At 46.1% G+C, this 20,738-nt stretch overlaps 1 protein-coding gene across 1 annotated transcript in view; it reads left to right on the forward strand.

Moving 5' to 3' along the window:
• Positions 1–20,738, forward strand: part of LOC146172555 (nose resistant to fluoxetine protein 6-like) — a 76,815-nt gene that overhangs the window by 778 nt on the left and 55,299 nt on the right. The window contains exon 2 of the mRNA XM_084585799.1: positions 16–227. Coding sequence (XP_084441925.1) covers positions 16–227 — 212 coding nt within the window. The remainder of the gene's footprint in view (positions 1–15; positions 228–20,738) is intronic.

Genomic DNA, 20,738 nt, shown 5'->3' on the forward strand with positions numbered 1-20,738 from the left:
AACGATTCCATGCAGTGGCTGACGCCACGGCCAAGTTTCCCACAGGGTTGCTGCAGGGGACCCTTGTAGGCCTGGGCGCCTACGACGAGTGCATCGAGACAGTGGTGAGGGACGAGCAAGGCATCGAGAAAGTGCGCGGACAGTACTGCGATGTCCACGTGTTACCTACTGAAGAGGTCGACGCCTTCGACATCCTGTTGCCGGCCTTCATGTTCACTCTCGAAAACGTAAGCCTGTGTTTGCATAATTCACCATCAATGACTCAGAAAATGCTCTCCTGCGCTTTTAATTCGGCGCATGTAGAGAACCCTTTGCGGTCGAAGTCATTACATCGTTTGTACTGCCGCCAGACGCGATGCCCACTGGCAGTCATTGTAAAAAAAAAGACATGCTAAATAACCTATCCAGATTAAGTTGATATCTCTTAAATTTCGACAATTCCTCTATAATTTGGGTGCTGAAAAAAGATACAACCAGCGAGAGCGCAAACATGCTCGGCAAAATTTTGGGGCTGGGGCTATTTGATGTCTTTTACAGGCACTCAGCCTGGTAGAGAAAAGCGAATTATTTTACGGCAGCAAAAAATTAAACAACACGTCGCCCCTAGGGTCTCTTCTTGTGAACTATTGTATCATATCATCGTTGAGAAATGTGCAGCTTCGTTCAGCATATATATATGTAAAGATTGTTGCAACAACTGACCATTTCAAGCTGACAAAAGCATAAGTGTTCCCACCTCCATGATTCATGGGCGCAAGCATTTCTCTGCACCGACAGGTGTCTGATAGACACTTTTCGGCGCTTAAGGCTTTGCTGCAATGAAGGTTGGTACAGCAACATACAATTAATTTGCAAACTAAATACCTGCATGTCAGGATTCGCGACTAAGTCCCTGGAACCAGAGGTGTTTTTATTACGATTCTGGCACATTTTACTCCTTGATGTATAAAAAATACAAAAATATATATATTTCACTACAAGAACATGTATGCCGCTTACTGGAACAGAGGCTGAAATTCAAAAACGTGAACTCATGTACCGATAGGTCGGCTAAAGATGATTCTGATTTATCACTGGACTCGTCACGCTTGTAAAACAATAACTAATTATGGATAGAAACGTAGTTCATTCAAATTCATTCAACCGATAACAGAATAGGACAATATTATACTTAAATGACGCAAAAGATGAAGCAGCTTTTCGGAAAGATTACTCTACTATCGATCGTGTCCATACCACCAACAAGAGGACAGAAAAATGCTCAGAATATAACACACCCTTATACGTTGCATTCATTGATTGCGAAATAAACATTTGACTCAGTAGAAACATCGGCAATTATGCAGGCATTGCGAAATCATGGTGTCGACGCGCCGTATGTGGAAGTAGTTGAAGATATAAATATATAGTGGCTGCACAGTAGCCATTGCTCTTCGTAAAAGAAGTCAGAAAATTCACAATTAGGCAAGGAGACACGATCTCCCTAGTAATGTTCATAGCTTGCTTAGAGGAAGAATTTAGAGACTTCGAATGGGAGTAGTCAGGGATAAGTTCTCATAAAGAATTCCTGAATAATCTGCAATTAGCTGAAAACATTGCCTTGCTAAGTAGCTCAGGGGATGAACTGCAATGAATGATTGATGACCTAAACAGGACTAGCAGAAAGGTAGGATTGAAAATTTATATTGTCACGAAGTGGTGACAAGGCCGTAAACACCAAAAGAAGACAGAGGCTTGATGGTACGGAAATTAACTCTTTATTGGGCTGACTTGCGCCCGCAGAAGAACTAAGCGACTCGGCGGCGGCGATAGCAACAAAAGTGCTCGTCGATAATGCCCGTCGCACTCATCACCGCTCAATTTAAAGGCTGCTCAGAACAATCTAGATGACGTCAGAAACTGCTACAAGCAGAAGCTGGAACATTGTAGTAAAATACACGAGTGGCCGGAATCTTCGAGACAGATCTAGGTGCATCTTGCACTACAACGAAACTGATAAAGGTGCGTCTCGCCACATTGAGCATTAACAAACAAAGAATACATAACTGATAGGCGATACAGAATCCAGAGTGATAAGGCCGCATGCCGGCGGCTGTTAAAAAAACAACAAATACAGTTTTCAAGGTTTCGCGGCAATATGTAAACGACTAATGTAATGTTTAGCAGCCTCGAGAAGGAACAGCAGTTTACGTTAAGTGACGAAGCACTGGAAGTATCAGACGAATATGTATATTTAGGACAGGTATAGTAAACGCAGATCCGGATCACGAAATTGAAATAACCAGGAGAATAGGACTGGGATGAAGAGCGTTTGGCAAGTACTCGCAGGGTATGGCTGTCAACTTACCGGTATCGCTCAAGACGAAAGTATATAACAGTTGCATCTTGCCTGTACCCACCTATGGGGCTGAAATGTGGAGGCTAACCAAGAGGGATGTACTTAAGTTGAGGACAACGCACACGGCTATGGAACGAAACATGATAGGTGTAACATCAAGAGATAGGAAGCGTGCAGAGTGAGTCAGAAAAGTATTTCGAGTTAATGACATTATAGTGCAATTCAAGATTAGGAATTTACATGAGCATGGCATGTAATGCGAGCAGAGGAGGATGCGGCTAAAAAGTTTGCAGGGGTCAAGTGCATGCAGCTAGCACAGGGCCGGGCTAATTGGTAAAACATGAGAGAGGCTTTCGCCCTGAAGTGGGTACAGTCTGGCTGACGATGAAGATGATGATGATGATGATGATTGGTGAGAACCTTCAATATCGGCCATTCATTTGGTTACAAGAAAGATTTTCGACACGGAACACACAAACCAAACCGTGTACCGGCATAGGCATTAGACTGCTATGCGTCTGCCCAAGTTAAAGGGGAAAAAAAAACATGCAGCTGATAGAACACGAAAAAAACGCACTCTGAACTCGGCCACAAAAACTAGCTTCTTGAATATTGTTTTGCAAGGCGCAGAACAGCCAAGCAGCCGACGCTGGCTCCAGCAGCTTGATGGGGCCGCATGAACGTTTCCTTTTCCGATTTTTCGTTGTTTCGCATCCTAGTAGTGGTTGCCAGCGCGGCCTTTTAAAAAAGGTTTCCGGCTCTACACATGTTTTTCAGAGTGCTGTCTTCCAGGAGAGTTTAGCGATAGCGATCTCGGTATTTTTGAATGGCATGAATTATATGGCAGTAGTTCATCTCGTGCTCTGGGCTAGTACGGCCAGCACACGTGCTAACCCGTGATGCGGATTCTTAAATCCAAGAACTGGAAGCAGGCTTCAACCAGGAGCCTGCAGCTGAAAATAAGCCCCCTGTCATGTTTTTCTAATTCATTTAGTGCCTATAAAATGTATGTTCATTGAGAATGACCGAGTATTATTTAAATCTAACGGCAACAAAGCAAAAGCGGGGGCTCGTTGGTATTTCGCACTGAAGATATCGCGCCAAATTGTACAGAAAGATGAGGATACAGATAGATGTTATAGAGTGCTTCATGCAACGAAACGCTGTACAAAAGCAAATAATCTTTTATTGAGTAAAAGGACTGTGTAGATGGCATTCAGTGCAAGCTAAAAAATGTATAAAGCAAAGCCGGAGCATCACATACGCAATGCGCAATTCCTTTCTTTTGCATATAAAATTCATTCTCAGAGGCGATAAATTTTCTATACAGATAAAATTTTCGAAACGCCAAACATTTTACACGGCTATTCCCCAGGCATTCTGAAAGCAAATGCGATCAGTTTTCATCAGTTGTTTCCTTTGTGGAAGCAACCGTTCTTGATGCGCAAAGCAATAGGAAATGTCAACGAAAAGGTTCACCTTATATCCTGGCTGTCTTTTAGCTGCAGTACTGCATCCCTAGAAATGTGAAAAAAGAACGGATTTCACACTGGGTGACGTGTTGCCTAGGTTTTATAGAATATTTATTTAACTAGAATTGATTGCTGTTTACACGAACGTTTCGAGCAATCTTGGGATCGATTCCTCGCCGCGGCGAGCGCTTTTCGATCGAGGCGAAAAAATGAGGCGATCGTGTAATGTGCCATGTCAACGCACGTGAAAACTCACCAGGTGGTCGAAAATTTCGTAGTCCTCTGCCAAAGCTTCCCTCAACTATCTGAGTTCTCTGATGTTAAGCGCTATAAATAAAACCAAACCTTTTGAAGAAAAACAATTGCTTCGAAAGGTGTTTCGTCAAAGTGATGATTTTTGATAGCTTTAAACAAAATTTGTTCTAGCCCCTATGAGGATGCACTGGAGAGTCCACTGAATGAATTTCAAACGCATGACAAAGGGCTCTCTTTTACATAACTGCTGGCGCCATCTGCCTTCCCTGGAGGCTAGCGCTACAACCACTGAGGTGAGAAATGCGCGCGGCTAGCTTTGAACGCGCCCTTTCGGTCCAAGACAGATGGCGCCAGCAGTTATCTTCGCCTAAAATCCCTTGATAATTTGAAAGTAGCGACACTCTCCTCCGCGCCGCGCTTTCCTCCTCGATTCTCCTCGCGCGGCGGCGGCGAGCGCTGCGCACGACACGCTTTTTCCCCTTGACACCCGCCGGCCGGCCGCAGCAGTGAGTGAAGCGCGAGCTTTTGGGCCAGGTCTGCGCTCCAGGAGTGCACAAAATTTTTGAAAAATTGCGAGAAAAGCATTGATAATGCCGAAAGTAAAGTTCATGAATTGATTGGTTTCTTCTTAGAACTGTTTGAATGGGGAATACTGATAAACAAAGCTTTCAGGCGAGTTCTGTGCTACAGACACTTTTGAAGTCTCATGATAAGGTTTTACTTTGTGCACTTAATCTAGTACTGCCCTTGACTTTGTGTTTCTTTTTCTAAAGCGTGAAATCTGTCACCGCGGTAAAACTTCGGAAAACGATCCAGGCTGGTGCCTTGAACTTCAAGATTAGAGAAGGTTAAAGCAGGACTTAGTCTATTTCGCTACTGTCAAGCTATCGCTCTAAGCATAGTATATGTCACGTGCTCAACCATGAGATTGGATTATTGGTTAATTGTACATGTGTTTCGATCATTACTGGGCCAAATTGATATCTAGTAAATTGCAATTAAAATCTAAATTTTAGCTACAACATCGAACCGTATACCGTTGGAAAGCTTAGGCCAAGTGTAATGGCACTGTGCTAGTTAGCGATCCGCGATAATCTGCGTTCATTAGTTAATTTTGTATAAAACCAAATTTTGAGCTGTTCCTTGCTGCTTCGAGGCAAGGAACAGGTTTGCCACGGCAGTCTTGATATGATGCTGATGGAGGAATTAAACAATTTTATGAGCACGCGGCCCCTCACTGACTTCGCGTGTGGTTAAAAGTAGCAGGGTACACTGGGAGAAGTGGTGGGCGCTATTGCCGACACACTGAAGTTCTGGGGCAAGCATGCTGTGGTCTCATGCGCTGTGTAAAAGAGCTTGATTTCATTTAATGCAACAATCAAATAAAAAAATTACAAGGTGCACATAGGTCTTCAACGTGCGGAAATGAGAAAGCATATAACTGCCAATTCAGTAACTATCGCTATCCTATCTATCACTATATCTACTAATGCCAGAGACCTATTGTAACTGTCACTATCCGCAACGAACACTATCACCTCCCTATCCGGGCCTATTACTATAATTTACTATTATTATCCGTAACAGTCACCATCATTACCTATCACTATTCATAACCATCACCATTTAATCTGATGCCGTCCCATGACCCATTGATATACTTCAATTTTCATTGACTTACGTTGTCAGTCATATCTCTATTATCTCATAATATCTGACGAGATAACTATACATTGACTTTTAATTCTTATACTTTCTTGTTTTCTCACAAATGGAGGTGGGAAAAGAGCAAGCCACAGAAATAACTGACTACTATCAGCGCGAGGTTCATGTCTCTGTCGAGGAGGCTTACTTTACTTCAGGACAGGTCGGTGAGAGAAAATTGATGGAACTGCGTTTAGCCTGTTTTTTTTTTCTAGTTCGTGTAATATTGGCGGCTCAAACTGGTCTTCTGTGAAATGTAGCTAGAACATAGAGCGATGAGATAATTACTCAGGCTAGGTGAAAAAAAAATCTTCTTGCATACAATTGAAATGAGTAATATGTTACAGTGTTAAAAATTGTTGCTCGCAAAATGTTCCCCTATTTTTACATAATAACTATAATCATTATTGATTGTTTAAGTTTCGTAAATACAGAAAATTGATGCAATGATTCCGGCTGATTTGACATCGATGGGATAACGTTTCTCGCAATAAATGAATACGCGGAATCGCGCTTTTAGAGCTCCAGCTTTCGAAGCGAAGGTAACCTGCCAACGCCTAGTAGTCATGGTCAAAGTGAATCGTGTGTGATCATATGAACACCTCCTGCACATTGGCCGTATCCCTGATAAAACGAACGCATATTTTTTAACCCACGCGTGCGCCGAAGCATGGCAAGACACATTCAAGAATTGAAAAAAAAAAATGCCGTACGACCTAACTAGTGCAGATTACCCGCAATACCTCGGGTTTACTTGCCAAAGAGTTTTTCAGGGGCAGCATTCATTGCTCCCGAGTAACCGACGCACACTACAAGTACTTAAGCTGGAAAGGCTAGCTCCTCTACAAGCCCGAATTTTGATTTTTAATGAAGGAGGCCAGGGATCCTAGCATAATCGCGACAAATGCAATCGAGAGACTGTAATTTTCCAGTTATTTCTGACAGCAAAAAGCAGATTATAGCGCCCTGTTTCTGACTGTACAGAAGTCGAAGCGTGTTAAATGATGGAGCCTTGGAGCCTCACAGAATATTCAGCATGCTGCAGAGGACAGCCTTATTTTTATACAATGAACATGCTGCCGCCGCAAAAATATTGAGGAGCAAGCAGGAATAAAAAAGCAGTGTCAGGTGACGCGTTATTACGGAGAGTGAGAAAGGCACCCGACGCCGCAAACAACTCTGTTGTTTCTAGGAATAAACGTCTTTAGACTAATCTTGTGAATCCATTGACTCGTGCGCAAGCCGTCACGCTTGCCTTGAGATATCATGAATACCGCATAACCATCCTCAGGCCACTTGCTGCAGTTGTACGCGCAACAGCACGGCATAGAGCTTGCACGCTGCAATAAAAGCACAGCGCGCAATATTCGCTAGCCGAGACTAGGAGAAAAATGGCGCGAAGGAAAAAGAAAACACAATGGAAGCGCCGGACGCGCGTCGGTTTCCAATGGCAACGGCAGGGAGACCAATCGTCGCTCAGGAAATCGGGCGGAGAGCCGGCCTTCAGCGAAGGGGCGCGCAAGGGGCGAGGAGGAGGCGAGGAGGTAGCGCGGCGGCGGCAAAGTTCAATCGTTGGCGTAACTTTCAAAGTATCAAGGGGTTTTATCTTCGCCGAAAAGTCGGTGCTGCCGTCTTTCGCCGCCTCAAACTTTACGTAGAGATCTGGTTTTTCATCATGTGCAGCCAAACCAAGTAAGCAGCCTTGCCTAACTTGATATACATCAAAAGGGTTGGTTGGTTGGTTGGTTGGTTCATAGGAAGGGAAAGGCGCAGTATCTGTCACACTTGCTCTGTGGACACCTGAACCGCGCCGTAAGGGAAGGGATGAAGGTGGGAGTGAAAGTGGATAGAGAGAAAGGGGGGCCGTAGTGGAGGGCTACGGAGTAATTTCGACCACCTGGGGATCTTTAACGTGCGCTGACATCGCACAGCACACGGACGCCACTTGACGCAAGTTTTGTGCACAGTTTCACCATAAGCAAGCCTGCTGTTGAGGCGGCATAATTTTTCAAAACGGTGCCCGATAAAGTCGCAGATCACTGCATAATACAGACTAGCCGAATCTTCACAGTGAGCGCACACCAGTTTTTATTTAATAAATAAGAAAATCATTACCGCTTTTTTGTTTTCACTAGATCATCATCATTATCAAGAGGACTATATCCAGAAAAGGGCGATGGCCCTTTCCGTATTCCTTCAATTAAACCAGTTCATGTGCTGTGACAGCACAATTTCGTTCATTTTTGTTCGTCCATTCCTGTAGTAGTCCTCTCAAGGGATCACAGTATAATGAGGAAGCAAACAATCAACCAAACAAAGGTCTAGGTGGGCAGCCAAACATAGATGAGAAACGGAAAAAAAATGGGTTCGAAAAATGATTGAACTAGGCAAGGGCCTGGATAAACAATTGATGTAAATAAGCGCCTGGACGATGGTGGCAGCGCCTGTGTCCTCATGCTGAAGTTCCTTGCCTCTCACGCCAGCCAGAACTCGATCCGAAGAGTGGCAGTTTTAAATATAGGGGGTCCGTTGTCCTCGAGAGTTCACCAGTGTCATTTTTGCTGCTCGCAGGTCATCGTCGCGCTCGATATCTCTGTCTTGATACGCCACCGATCAGCTTCTAGCCTGGCGGCGAGCACAGTGGCTTATCTCTTGCGATATAGAGCTTCTCGACCGGGAGCTCGTTTAGTGTTATGGCATGGTTGCTGAGAGGCCATCCGCGCGTGCTGGATTTTCAGTTTGTAATTTTGTTTGGTATCCTGCCTAGAGAAAAACATTTCTTAGCTCCCTCGTGTCGTGCACTTTCTCTTACGCGCCGCAGCATCGCTTCGCACTGATGGAGAGATTGAGACACAACGCTAGGAAAGAGATATCTAGCGCGAGGGCAATATACGCCTGTAGACACATGTGTCAGCGATAACATCACTTCAGATCCCCACAGAGTGCTTGTAGCTAGGTGCGGCAGAAATACGATGAAAGCATCTTTGTTAAAATAAGGCAGCAGCATCAAACCCCGCATTCTTGAACCTCATCTATAGGTGCCTGTCTAGCCTATCTCGTGCAACTGCTGGAACAAAAAAATTAAGAAAACATCTCGCCGCAAGTGGGTTCGGAAGCCAGGCCAATGCAAGCAGATATTCCCGCTCTGCACTGCTTCACCCCGTAGTGCCATCACAGTTCTTCGTTTATTGCCTATAGGTCACAAAATTGTATAAATGGGCCGGATCGTCAACGTGAGCTGTCTAAAGGCAACCTATCGCATTATAATAGAATTTATTTAGTACTTTTTTCCAATACAATAATAAACTAAGGTATACATGACTGGGTTTCCAATACGTCAATAATTTGTTAGACAAAATTCCCAAAAAGCTATTTGTCACGCGCTCGGTAATCACCGGAGGTCATCACCGAGACATGACAAAAGAGGGGGGTGGTCGTTCGATGCCCGGCGTAGCAGGTAAGCAAACGTGGAGAATGCGACGAAGACGCATTGATTTGAAACAACAATAAGAAGACGTTTATAAGCTCAGAACAAGGAATACACAAACATTTAGAGGGCAGCAATTAACATTATAAAAGGCAACGACACGAGTGAAGAAACAATCGAATTAAAACTGCGAATTACGTATACAGGTTCATGCTTTTCCGGGATGGAAGTAACAATTGAAGTAACAGTAAGGGAAGGAAAGTTCAGAGCAGTTTCGAACATACAGTTGACCGGGGAGTGCGGCGGCAGTCCGTCACTGAGACGACGCAGACGGGCGGCACTCGAAGGCGACGGTCCTTCCGGTGCTGCGTGCGGTCTGAGTATGCTGTGCCGGCGGCGGCGGTCGGGTACCTCCCGGGAGCACGCGACAGCTCGGGTTACCCTCTTCGGGAGCGAACTGGGCGGACTGACTTTGGGGAATCGGGTGTTCTTTTTTAAACCCTTGTCGACGATGCCTTGTGCGCAGGGCCGGGGTCCGAACAAAACACACACATAGAGCGCACATAGTAGTTTATTCAGAGAGGAAGGCGCACGTAGACACACCACACTTCCGCACTGCATGGCCGCCCTCTTAGGTTTGAAAAACATAACGCACAACAAAAACAACAGTCACGTACACCCCTAACTTCGGTTCTTCTGGGGGTCACATTGCCAGGGGAAAAATAACATACGGATATACAAAGGAAGTAGTAGGGGAGACTTTCAGTGGGGAACGTATGACACAGGCAGCATGTACTCTTCTGCTCGAGCATGGAGAGAGTTGTAGCTAACACAGTGAAATAAGCTATACTGTTCTGAGGCAACGTGCACGTACGCGTTCTTGCGCGCCCGACCGATGGTCACATATACAGGTCCCGTGAACATATGGGGTTTACAGAACAACAATTCTGCGTGTATATAAATGCAACATGGACAAATTAATGTATGCCGCCTATTATGTGACACTGTTGGATAGTCCTATCATGGAGATCAGCATTGTGAATAGTTATTCGCCGTTTCCATATGCTGTGCAAACATGGCAGGATTATCATATTGCATAGAACAATATTACTGTTATTTACTGATTGACGCCAATTTTCATGGGTAACGCTGTAACACATCCCAAAAAACACCTTTTAAAAAATCTATAAGCTCACCCACAAAAATTTATGTTTTCAACTTAAAATACAATGAATGATAGGTCGAATTGTTTCCTTTTCCGTCATTCATGTCTTGACCAGCTAAACTCCCAGATGAAATTGAAATTTCAAGAACGTTTTCACACAAATCCGTAAAGACATTCGATTTGTACGATTGAATACATTATACCTCGACCAAGAATGACATATTCACCGGTACAATGGAACAGGTAAGGCTGCTGCTATCAGATCTCTGTCAAGCCGTTTTCTGCACTATGGCTTAAATTTTCCGGCGAGAATCAGGTGCATCAAACCACGTTACCTAGACAATTTCGCTAAAGTAGCCCCATGTTTAACCAGCGACGTAAAAATCAGTTGATACAAATATCATTGGCTATTCTATTGCCAAGCGTAATTGACAAAACAGCACTTGGAAAATGATCCTACATATCACGTACGGGAAAGAAGCGTTTATCGGATTCAGGCAACTATAAGTGCAACCGACATAGTGCAGCAGCCCCTACGAGGCTGAAAATCTCATTTGACTTATTTTCTCTTATTATAAAGCCCAGATAAACACTATACCTCCCTGTGCAGCTTTTGTATATTTAGAAGAACTTCTTGTTGGGCGAGTTGGTGCATTGCTTTAAAGGAACCAAGATGCGCTATAAAAAGACAGCCACAGGAAAAAGCCAAGGAGACAGACAGAGCGCTCTGTCTGTCTCCTTGGCTTTTTGCTGTGGCTGTCTTTTTATAGCGCATCTTGGTTCCTTTAAATTTTGTATATTTATCCTCGAACCGTGCAAAAAGTGCACCACATGCGAAGTAACAAAGTGCATGCGGTTGTACCTGCAAAGACTTCCCCTTCTTGCTGTTGCTTCTGTTGTCAATATGGGTCACTGTGCAGACTGTTCTCAAGCGGGATTCCTAGATGCTTTGCGGCAGTCAAAAACCAAGTAATATTCCCACGAAAAAACATAGGCCTTTTTGTTTGCCATTCTCCATACCAAATCCCGGAGCTTGTACAGTGTACGCGAGTTTACAAAAATATTTAACCGTATATTACTTGTAAGAACATGCACCTGGAAAAAGACCACACACGCACGCACGCACGCACGCACGCGCACACACACACACACACACACACACACACACACACACACACACACACACACACACACACACACACACACACACACACACACACACACACACACACACACACACACACACACACACACACACACACACATATATATATACCGGGTGTCCCAGCTAACTTGAACCAAGGGTTACAAAATAATATATTGGAGGTAGGTTAGTGAAATCAGTGGCATACAACTACCAGCCTGCTTGCGCACTACAGGCAATTTTTTGTTTCGCAATTACTTAATTGGCTAATTATGTTAATTTTTCTAATTTAATAAATATCGACTTTCGACCAAACATGTGAATTGGAAACTTGTAGAGCACCTTCAGAAACCCCCATTCCATTAATTGCGATAAAGGAAGTCTCACGTGTATCTTTTTTCCCGGGCTCAAAAGAAAGCCCGCGAAATACAAATAATACCACGTGACTAGCGCATTTGAGCGCCGCGATTGTGGTGCTCTCAGTCGTGGTTTGAGCGAACGAAATCAGCTGCGGCCGTGAGCCGATTGTCCCGTTGCAGCGGCAAGCTGAAATGTTGACGATGGTTGGAGCGAGCTCGAGCTCGCCCGTCGCCACCGCGATCTTGGCCAGGCCTACGCACTGCAGCAGCCTACGTCACGACAAGCGGATGACGATAAAGAACCGGCAAATGAAGATGCAGCGCTAATTTTAGTCGAGTCACATGATGTCATCTCGCCCTTTTACCCAAGCCTGTATGCGCAGATTCAGTGGCTGATACCGTATCGCTCATCTGTTTGTCGTGACGTTCGCTGATGGGAGAGAAGCAGGCCTTGTTAGAATCTCCGTGGTGTCGGCTCGCCGCTCTCGCCGCTACTTGCACCGTCACGTGGGCCGGCTGTCTGACGCGGGCGAAGAAGCCATTGCAGGCATATCGGCCTGCCGCTTTAACGGGGCCGAGACTCGGCCGCCGCTAATTTCGTTCGCTCAAACCACGACTGAGAGCACCACAATCGCGGCGCACAAATGCGCTAGTCACGTGGTATTGTTTGTATTTCGCGGGCTTTCTTTTGAGCCCGGAAGAAAAGATACACGTGAGACTTTCTTTATCGCAATTAATGGAATGGGGGTTTCTGAAGGTGCTCTACAAGTTTCCAATTCACATGTTTGGTCTAAAGTCGATATTTATAAAATTAGAAAAATTAACATAATTAGCTAATTAAGTCATTGCAAAACAAAAAATTGCCTGTAGTGCACAAGGAGGCTGGCAGTTGAATGCAATTGGTTTCACTGACCTACCTAAAATGTATTATTTTGTATCCCTTGGTTCAAGTTAGCTGGGACACCCGGTATATATATATATATATATATATATATATATATATATATATATATATATATATATATGAAGGAAAGAAGCCAACAGTCGGCGAGGCCAAGGAAAGCGTTGGGGATGATACTTTACCTTTTTTTTTAAATGTTTACTTGGATATATATTGTAACGGATGAGATGGTTTTATTACAGGTGAACAGACGCACACGGGTCAGAAAAACCCGGAAAAGTCTGCGCGCCTCGCTTCCTCAGCTTATTCCACCCGGGCAAACGATTCTCGTCCTCGAGAAAACTAGGTAGATCGAAGATGGCAGCGCTTCATGCGAGCCACGTGAACAACTTGTGTCCTGCGGGATCGGCGGTTATCCGTCGTGACTTTGGCGATAACGTAATTCACGTCATTCAGTTGGTCCAACACTACGAAGGGGCCATCGTACTTGCAGAGGAGCTTCTCACATAATCCTCGCTTGCGAATAGGCGTCCAAAGTCAGACGTAGGCCCCAGGGTAGTAAGCAAGTGCACGATGATGCAGATCGTAGTGTTCTTTCGATCGGTTTTGAGAAGCCAGTGTGCGTAAGCGGGCTATACGACGCGCTTCTTCGTCACGGCATAGTATCTGGGAAACAGACGCTCGTCGTTGGGGGAAAATGGGAAGCTGGTGTCTAAGAAAACGTGGGGAGTTCTTGCACAGAGTAAATAGAAAGGAGAATAGCCTGTAACTTCATGATTTGCAGTGTTATAAGCGTACGTCACATACGGTAGCACTGAATCCCAGTTGCGATGGTCAGACGAGACGTACATGGACAGCATGGTTGTCAAGGTGCGGTTGGTGCGCTCGGTGAGATCGTTGGTCTGCGGATGATACGGTGTCGAGTGTCAGTAGTATGAACCACAAAGTCGGAGCATTTCTTCCACGACATCAGCAGTGAATTGCCAACCACGATCACTTATAATAACACGGGGTGCGCCATGGCGAAGAATAACGGAATGCAAAAGAAACGACTAAACATCAGCAGCTTTCGCGGTAGCGAGAGCAGCGGTCTCCGCGTATCTAGTAAGATAGTCAACGCAAACGATAACCCAGCGGCAGCCCTCCACAGTCCTTGGAAAAGGACCAAACAGGTCAATACCAATCTTTTCAAAAGGTGAGGTAGGTGGTTTGACGGGTTGTAAAGGTCCGGCCAGCGTGGTGGTGCGTGCCTTAAGTCGTTGGCATTTTTCACATGTCGCAACGTATTGCTTGGTGGTCTTATACATTTGTGGCAAATAAAAACGCTGGCGAATTCGGTGCAGGGTACGGCAAAAGCCTCGATGTCCAGAGGTAATATCATCGTGCATGGCATGCAAAACTTATGCACGGAGACTTTTTGGGACGACCAAAAGGAGGGCAGCACCCTCAACTGAGTAGTTCTTCTTGAACAAAACACCATCTTCGAATGTAAACTGCGTTGACTCGGCTCTTCCTTCTGCCTCTTGTATAAGAGGATGTAGTGACCGGTCGTCGCGTTGTTCGCGCCTAAAGGTCGCCATACTAGGAAACGTCGATGCGATTGAGGCTAAACACCCGTCGAAGCCGTCATCATCGTTAACGGAAGTCGGCAATGGGTGCCGCGACAAGCAGTCTGCATCACTGTGACGTCGTCCACTCTTGTAGGCGGCACCAAAGTTGTATTCTTGCAGGTGTAATGCCCAGCGCGCCTGACGACCAGATGGATCGCGAAGTCCGGTGAGCCAGCATAGCGAATGGTGGTCAGTAACTATGGTGAAGTAGCGTCCATATAGGTATGGTCGGAACTTGTGCACAGCGAACACAACTGCGAGGCACTCCAATTCGGTAACTGTGTAGTTCCGTTCACATTTTGTCAACGTGCGGCTGGCATATGCAACAACATGTTCAGCCCCACTATGCAGCTGCACAAGCATCGCCCCAAGACCGACGCCACTGGCATCAGTGTGGACCTCAGTCACAGCAGAAGCGTCGAAGTGGCGCAGCAGTGGTGCTGAAGTTAGAGAAGACTTGAGCCGATTGAAAGAGGATTCGCACTCTAGGGTCCACACAAGTTGCGAATCCTTGTGCAGTAGAGAAGTAAGGGGGTGGGCAAGTTGCGCAAAACCAGCAATGAAGCGACGAAAATAAGAAGAGAGGCCGAGAAAGCTCCGAAGACTTTTCAGGGTACGTGGAGTTTTGAAGTCGCGTACTGCAGCAATCTTCTGCGGATCCGGCCTGATACTATCCTCGTTGACGAGGAACCCAAGAACTAAAGTTTGTCGCTCTCCAAAATGGCACTTCTTCGAATTCAAAATGAGGCTCGCTTTGCCATTGCATTTAAGAACTTTATGGAGCCTCTCATTGTGTTTTTGGAAGGTCTTTCCAAAAATAACATCATCAAGGTAACACATGCGTATTTCCCATTTGAGGCCACGAAGAATAGTGTCCATAAATCGCTAGAACGTCGCGGGAGCGTTGCATAATCCAAAGGGCATCACATTAATTTCGTATTATCCATCTGGCGTTACAAAAGCAGTGTTCTCACGGTCGGATGGATGTAGAGGAATTTGCCAATAACCAGATCGCAAATCAACAGAGAATAAATATGACACCGAATGCAAACAGTCGACAGCGTCATCAATGCTAGGTAACGGGTATACGTCTTTCTTTGTTACCGCATTCAAATGACGGTAGTCTACACAAAATCGCCAATTATTGTCTTTTTTTCACACCAAGGTCACAGGTGCGGCCCACGGACTGGACGATTCTCGGATGATTTCTTTGTGTAGCATTTCGTCCACCTGTTCTTGAATTATCTTCCTCTCGGCCGAGGAGACTGTAAGGTTTTTGGCGAATAGGGGGTGCGCTTCCTGAGTTAATTTTGTGCTGTAGCCGAGAAGCTGGGAAATGGCTACCCAATCCATTTGAGGCAAAGTCGAACACTTGGGCATGAGTTGTCAAAATTTCTTGCAGAATACGACGTTCACTAGATGGGAGCGATTTGTTGACCATGCCCTCAAACTCAGCACAATATTCAGACTTGTCTTTCGCGCCCCTTCTGCAATCGGAAATAATCCAACGGTATGAGTAACATAATTCTCAAATCTCGCGAGTTTCAAACCAGAAGGAAGACGAACAGGCTCTTCTGACACGTTAAGAGCCCAGAGGTATGCGCTACCATCCTCCGCCTCCACGACCCCCCGGAGCGTGGCACCAAAATATTTTTTTTCGCTCTATTCGAGACATCTGGCTCGACGAGTATTGTATGTTTACCCATGAAGGATTCAGATGACTTCACGGGGAGAAACGTCGCCGTCGTCGCAGGCAGCAGCACATCTTCCTTCAAGGCGAGAATTCCTTGATGACTCTGAGACATGTTATCTACTAATGCGGGGATAATGTTCGGCTGCAAGCAAATTTAACCGGCACTAAAGTCTAAAGTCGCACCACACCCGCGCAAAAAGTCAACACCCAAGATAACGTCATGCGTGGCACGTCTCAATAGAACGAATTCTGTTCTATAGCACTCGTCACCAATTACAACTGAAACTGAGCACAGGCCAACTGGAACACAAGTTTCATCCCCAACTCCACAAAACGTAGTGTTTTTGTCCCTCACGAACATAACTTTCAGTCGAAGGCGGTTCTTAAATGAAAGGCTCATAACTGACAGCGGCACCAGTGTCAACCAAAGCATCCGTTTTAACATTGTCGACAAATACTGACACTTTGTTCTTTAGCATGACGATAGGTAGAGGTATGCATGAAATTGACCGTCCGGCGACCTTACCTCTATCGGTCGCACCACCTAGTTTCCCAGCGGTGGAGAAACAAAGTGGCGACGTGGGGATGGCGAAAGGGGTTGTCGCTGCGGTGGGGGAGTTATGCTGCGATCGGACACAGGGGAGTCATTCCGTGCGTGACGTTGAGGGGAAGTGGGCCGATAGAAGGTAGCGGGTGGCTGCTGCTCCCACTGGGCACCATTCGTGAAGTGCGGTGCTCGTTGGACATGGGGTCGGGTAAATTGACGACGCGGGCAAAAGCGGAAGATGTGTCCGCTGCCCCCAGAGCCGTAACATGCGGGTGGCTGACGGCTCTGGTAGTTCACTTCAGGATCCCTTGGAGGCCGAGATGGGGCGACAGAAGTGCGATGAGGAGCACCACGAGGCACTTCATCCTAATGGGCTGGACGCTGCTGAAAATAAGGGTGCGATGTTCGTTGCGGGGTCCGCTCCACGCCGTTGTTGTAAGATGGTTGGCCGTTATTTTGTGCAGCCCATGGCGTGCGTTGCTAACATACGGACCTCGATGTCGGGTGATAGGGTACATCGAAATTTGTACGTTGACGCTGAATACCCAGCTCCTCGCGTATAATCCTCCTGACCATAGAAGCGATGTCTTCAGCCTAAGGAATGTCGACACCGGCAACAGTTGTCACATTTGAAAGACGGCCAAATTCGGGCGCTATGCGACGTGCCTTTAACGCCTGCAATGCCCGGCACTGCTTCATGACATCTGCAACTGTGGCAAGGGTGTCTCGCGAAATAAGGAAGTTGTACACATACTCAGCAATCCCCTTGAGAAGGTGCCCTACCTTGTCTTCTGACATCTGCCGGTTTACAATGCGGCAATGCGACAAAGTTTCAATATTTCTTCGATATAACGTGTGCATGTCTCACCGGGCAGTTCTCTGGGAAAGCTGATGCTCAGCGCGTTCCTTCTTCGCAAGGTTATCCCCAAATGACTTCGTAATATCTTCAACAAATCGGTCCCAGGTCGTCAGGATTTCTTCGTGGTTAACAAAACCACGTCAGAGCCAGGCCAGTGAGGAAGAAGACAGCATTGTACAGACGTGCGATCGAATTCCAGCGGCTGTACTTGCTGCATCTTTCGTATGTAGGAGCCATTCCTCAACATCATCTTCAGGCTCACCGTGGAACGTACGTGGCTCTCGCTAGTGGGGAAAGGCCGTCGTCTTTTCAGGTCGCTGTTCATGAGTCTGCGTCGTGCGGGTCGTAGCCATTGAAACGTACTGTTGAGGAGAAAAAGGTGGCAAACCTGCTACATGTCGGCTGCGACGAGGTACTGGCGGATCCAGTGCGTCTTTACCCAGCACCTCCACCAAATGTTACGGACGAGGTGGTTTTAATACAGGTGAACGGACGCACACGGCTCAGAAAAACCCGGAACAGTCTGCGCGCCTCGCTTCCTCCGCTTCTTCTTCTGCTGCTTCTACTGCATCTCAGTGCGAATACGGAGCTAAAAGTACTTGGTTACTAGAAGCAATATTTAGATGAAAAACAATTTCATAGGGATTTCTTAGTTTTATTTCGACTCGACGTTTCCACCAGAGGCTGGTCTTCATCAGGAGTGAGAATGTAAACGTTTCGGGGGTAATTCTAAAGGCAAAGAGAGGAAAAGAAACAGGTGGCGCAAAGGGAAAGGGAGAAAAAGGGTTTAGCAGGAAGGAAGGTATTGTGGCGGTGGTTGCTTTAAAAAAAAGGAGGTGCAAGCGAGGTCTGGGATGGGGGAAAAAAAGAGAAAACGGAAGATAGACCGCACATAGCAGGACGTGCGATTATAGGTATGACCTCAGACGACCAAAGCAGGAGTGTATGGCCTTCGTTGTGCCATGATGGGAGAGGCTGACATTCCTTCGGGCTACTGGTTAACACTGATAGACACCAGCAAGAATGAAGCAAGCTTGACTTGGCACTTTGGGGGGGGGGGTTGTAATTGTCAGAGTTGGAATGCAGTCTTTTGAGCGAGGAATATAGGGCTACCTGAAATTTGGAGTGGAGAAAGAATACCAGAGCTCTCATTTATACTGGCTTGTAGGGCCTTAAATTCAAAAATAAAGTATGGTTCTTGTATTTCCCGTTCGCGGTTGCTATGGCAGCTGCTCTCGAGCAGGATAACTTTGAGTTTGTTGAATTCGTGACTTTTTTGTTGATGGTGTTTGGACAGAAGGTGGGGGAGAGATTTAGTGTGCGCGCGATGGTTGTTGAATCGAATTGGGAAGGGGTTCTGGGTCTGCCCAATGTATTGCATTTGACACTCGCCATACTCGAGCATGTACATCACGCTCCTGGGGTCAGAATTGAGCTTTCCGCGAACGAAGTGTTTAAAATCAGATTGCAAACTTGACATCGATTATTTCCATACGGAAATCAACCCACATGAGTATGTTTAAAGTAGTATGTTGAAAGAGTCACACTGAAAAAAACTTATATTTATTTCGACTTTTCGGTCGTAGACCGACCATTCTCAAAATTGGCTTACAGTGCTGCTCAGGCGCCTTCTTAAAGGTATTACAATGACAGCCACAGAAGGCAGAGAAAGAGAAAATGACGGGAAAAATTGACAAGAGGGGCGGAAAAAGAAATAAGACATAGGGGCATTTCGCCACCAGGGGAACACAAAAAGGGGACGAAAACAATAAAGGAGCGGACGCGCGCAAAAAAGGGGGAAACGAGCAATGAACAACCGGGGTCGGGGGTAAACAACCCAAGAAGGATATATATATATATATATATATATATATATATATATATATATATATATATATATATATATATATATACCAAGGAAAAGGAAAATGTAGGGGGTTTGTTATCTTCTTTGTGGTATTGACCTTCCACAGGAAAATATAAAAAATCCCCTACGCTTTCTCTATAAGCACTGATTCGATGCCTACGTCGTTTGGTCAATATCGCTAATAACACTGCATGTGAGATAGGGTCAAATGCTTTCTCCAAATAAATCTAAAGCATGGCTAGGACACCACTGATGCAGTAACAGGACTACAGGGTACTCTTGGTGACTTGAATTTAAGTGATAATTAATTGAACTGTTCTCTATAATATGTGATGGCAACCCAAAATGTCTTTTATTACGGCTCGCAACCTCCCAGCAAGAGATTTCATTAATACTGTTACGGGGATGTACTTAGTGTCGCGGCACTGGGATGGGCTGAACTCGATGTTAATACTTCAGTAGCCGTGCAGTATTCGCTCTGTCAGCGTCATCCTCTTTCTCAGCGCTTCGTCGTGCCCGCGTTCCTCGGTCGTCGTCTTTGTCAGTGAGCACATCACTTTGGTCCCGCGGTTCCCGGTAACACTACCCCCCTCGGCAAAAGGCAACGTCCCGGTGCGTATTAGGCGTGCGGTGTGGAGAGGGAGTAGTATGGCTTGAGGCGGGCGACATGTACGATTTCGGAAGTGGGTGTAGCAGTCGGTGACTTTGGGTGGAGCGGTGCAATCTCATAGGTCACGTCGGTCACTCGGCATAGTACACGGTAAGGACCTGTGTAGTGGGGCAGAAGTTTTTGACACAACCCCACACGAGGGCACGAAGCCAGAGCAACACCAGAGATCCGGGAGGATAGTGCACATCGCGGTGGTGAGCGTCGTAGCGGCGTTTTCGAGCTTCTTCAGAGATGGTGAGATTGTGACGAGCAATCTGGCGAGCAGCGTCGGCTCGGGCGATGGTATCGCGGGCATAGGTTGTGACGGGGCCAGCGGCGGGAAGCAAAGTGTTGAAGGGCAGTAAGGGGTCTCTTCCAAAGAGAAGATAGAATGGAGAGTACCCAGCAGTGTCATGACACGAAGAGTTATATGCAAAGGTGACAAATGGCAGACTAATATCCCAGTCGCAATGACTGTCGGACTCGTACATTGCGAGCATGTCGGTGAGTGTGCGGTTAATACGCTCCGTAAGGCCGTTCGTCTGAGGGTGATAAGCAGCGGTGAACTTGTGCCGAACGGAGCAAGAACGAAGTATTTCCTCAACAACTCGGGAAAGGAAACAGCGGCCACGGTCGGTAGGTAGTTGACGGGGAGCACCATGGTGAAGTATGACGTCGTGCAAAAGGAAGTCAGCAAAGTCTATGGCGCAGCTGGTTGGAATGGCGCGAGTGATCACGTACCGCGTGG

Source organism: Amblyomma maculatum, unplaced genomic scaffold (assembly GCF_055883805.1).
Source record: "Amblyomma maculatum isolate TAMU_Amacu unplaced genomic scaffold, ASM5588380v1 scaffold_13, whole genome shotgun sequence".
Lineage (NCBI taxonomy): Eukaryota > Metazoa > Arthropoda > Arachnida > Ixodida > Ixodidae > Amblyomma > Amblyomma maculatum.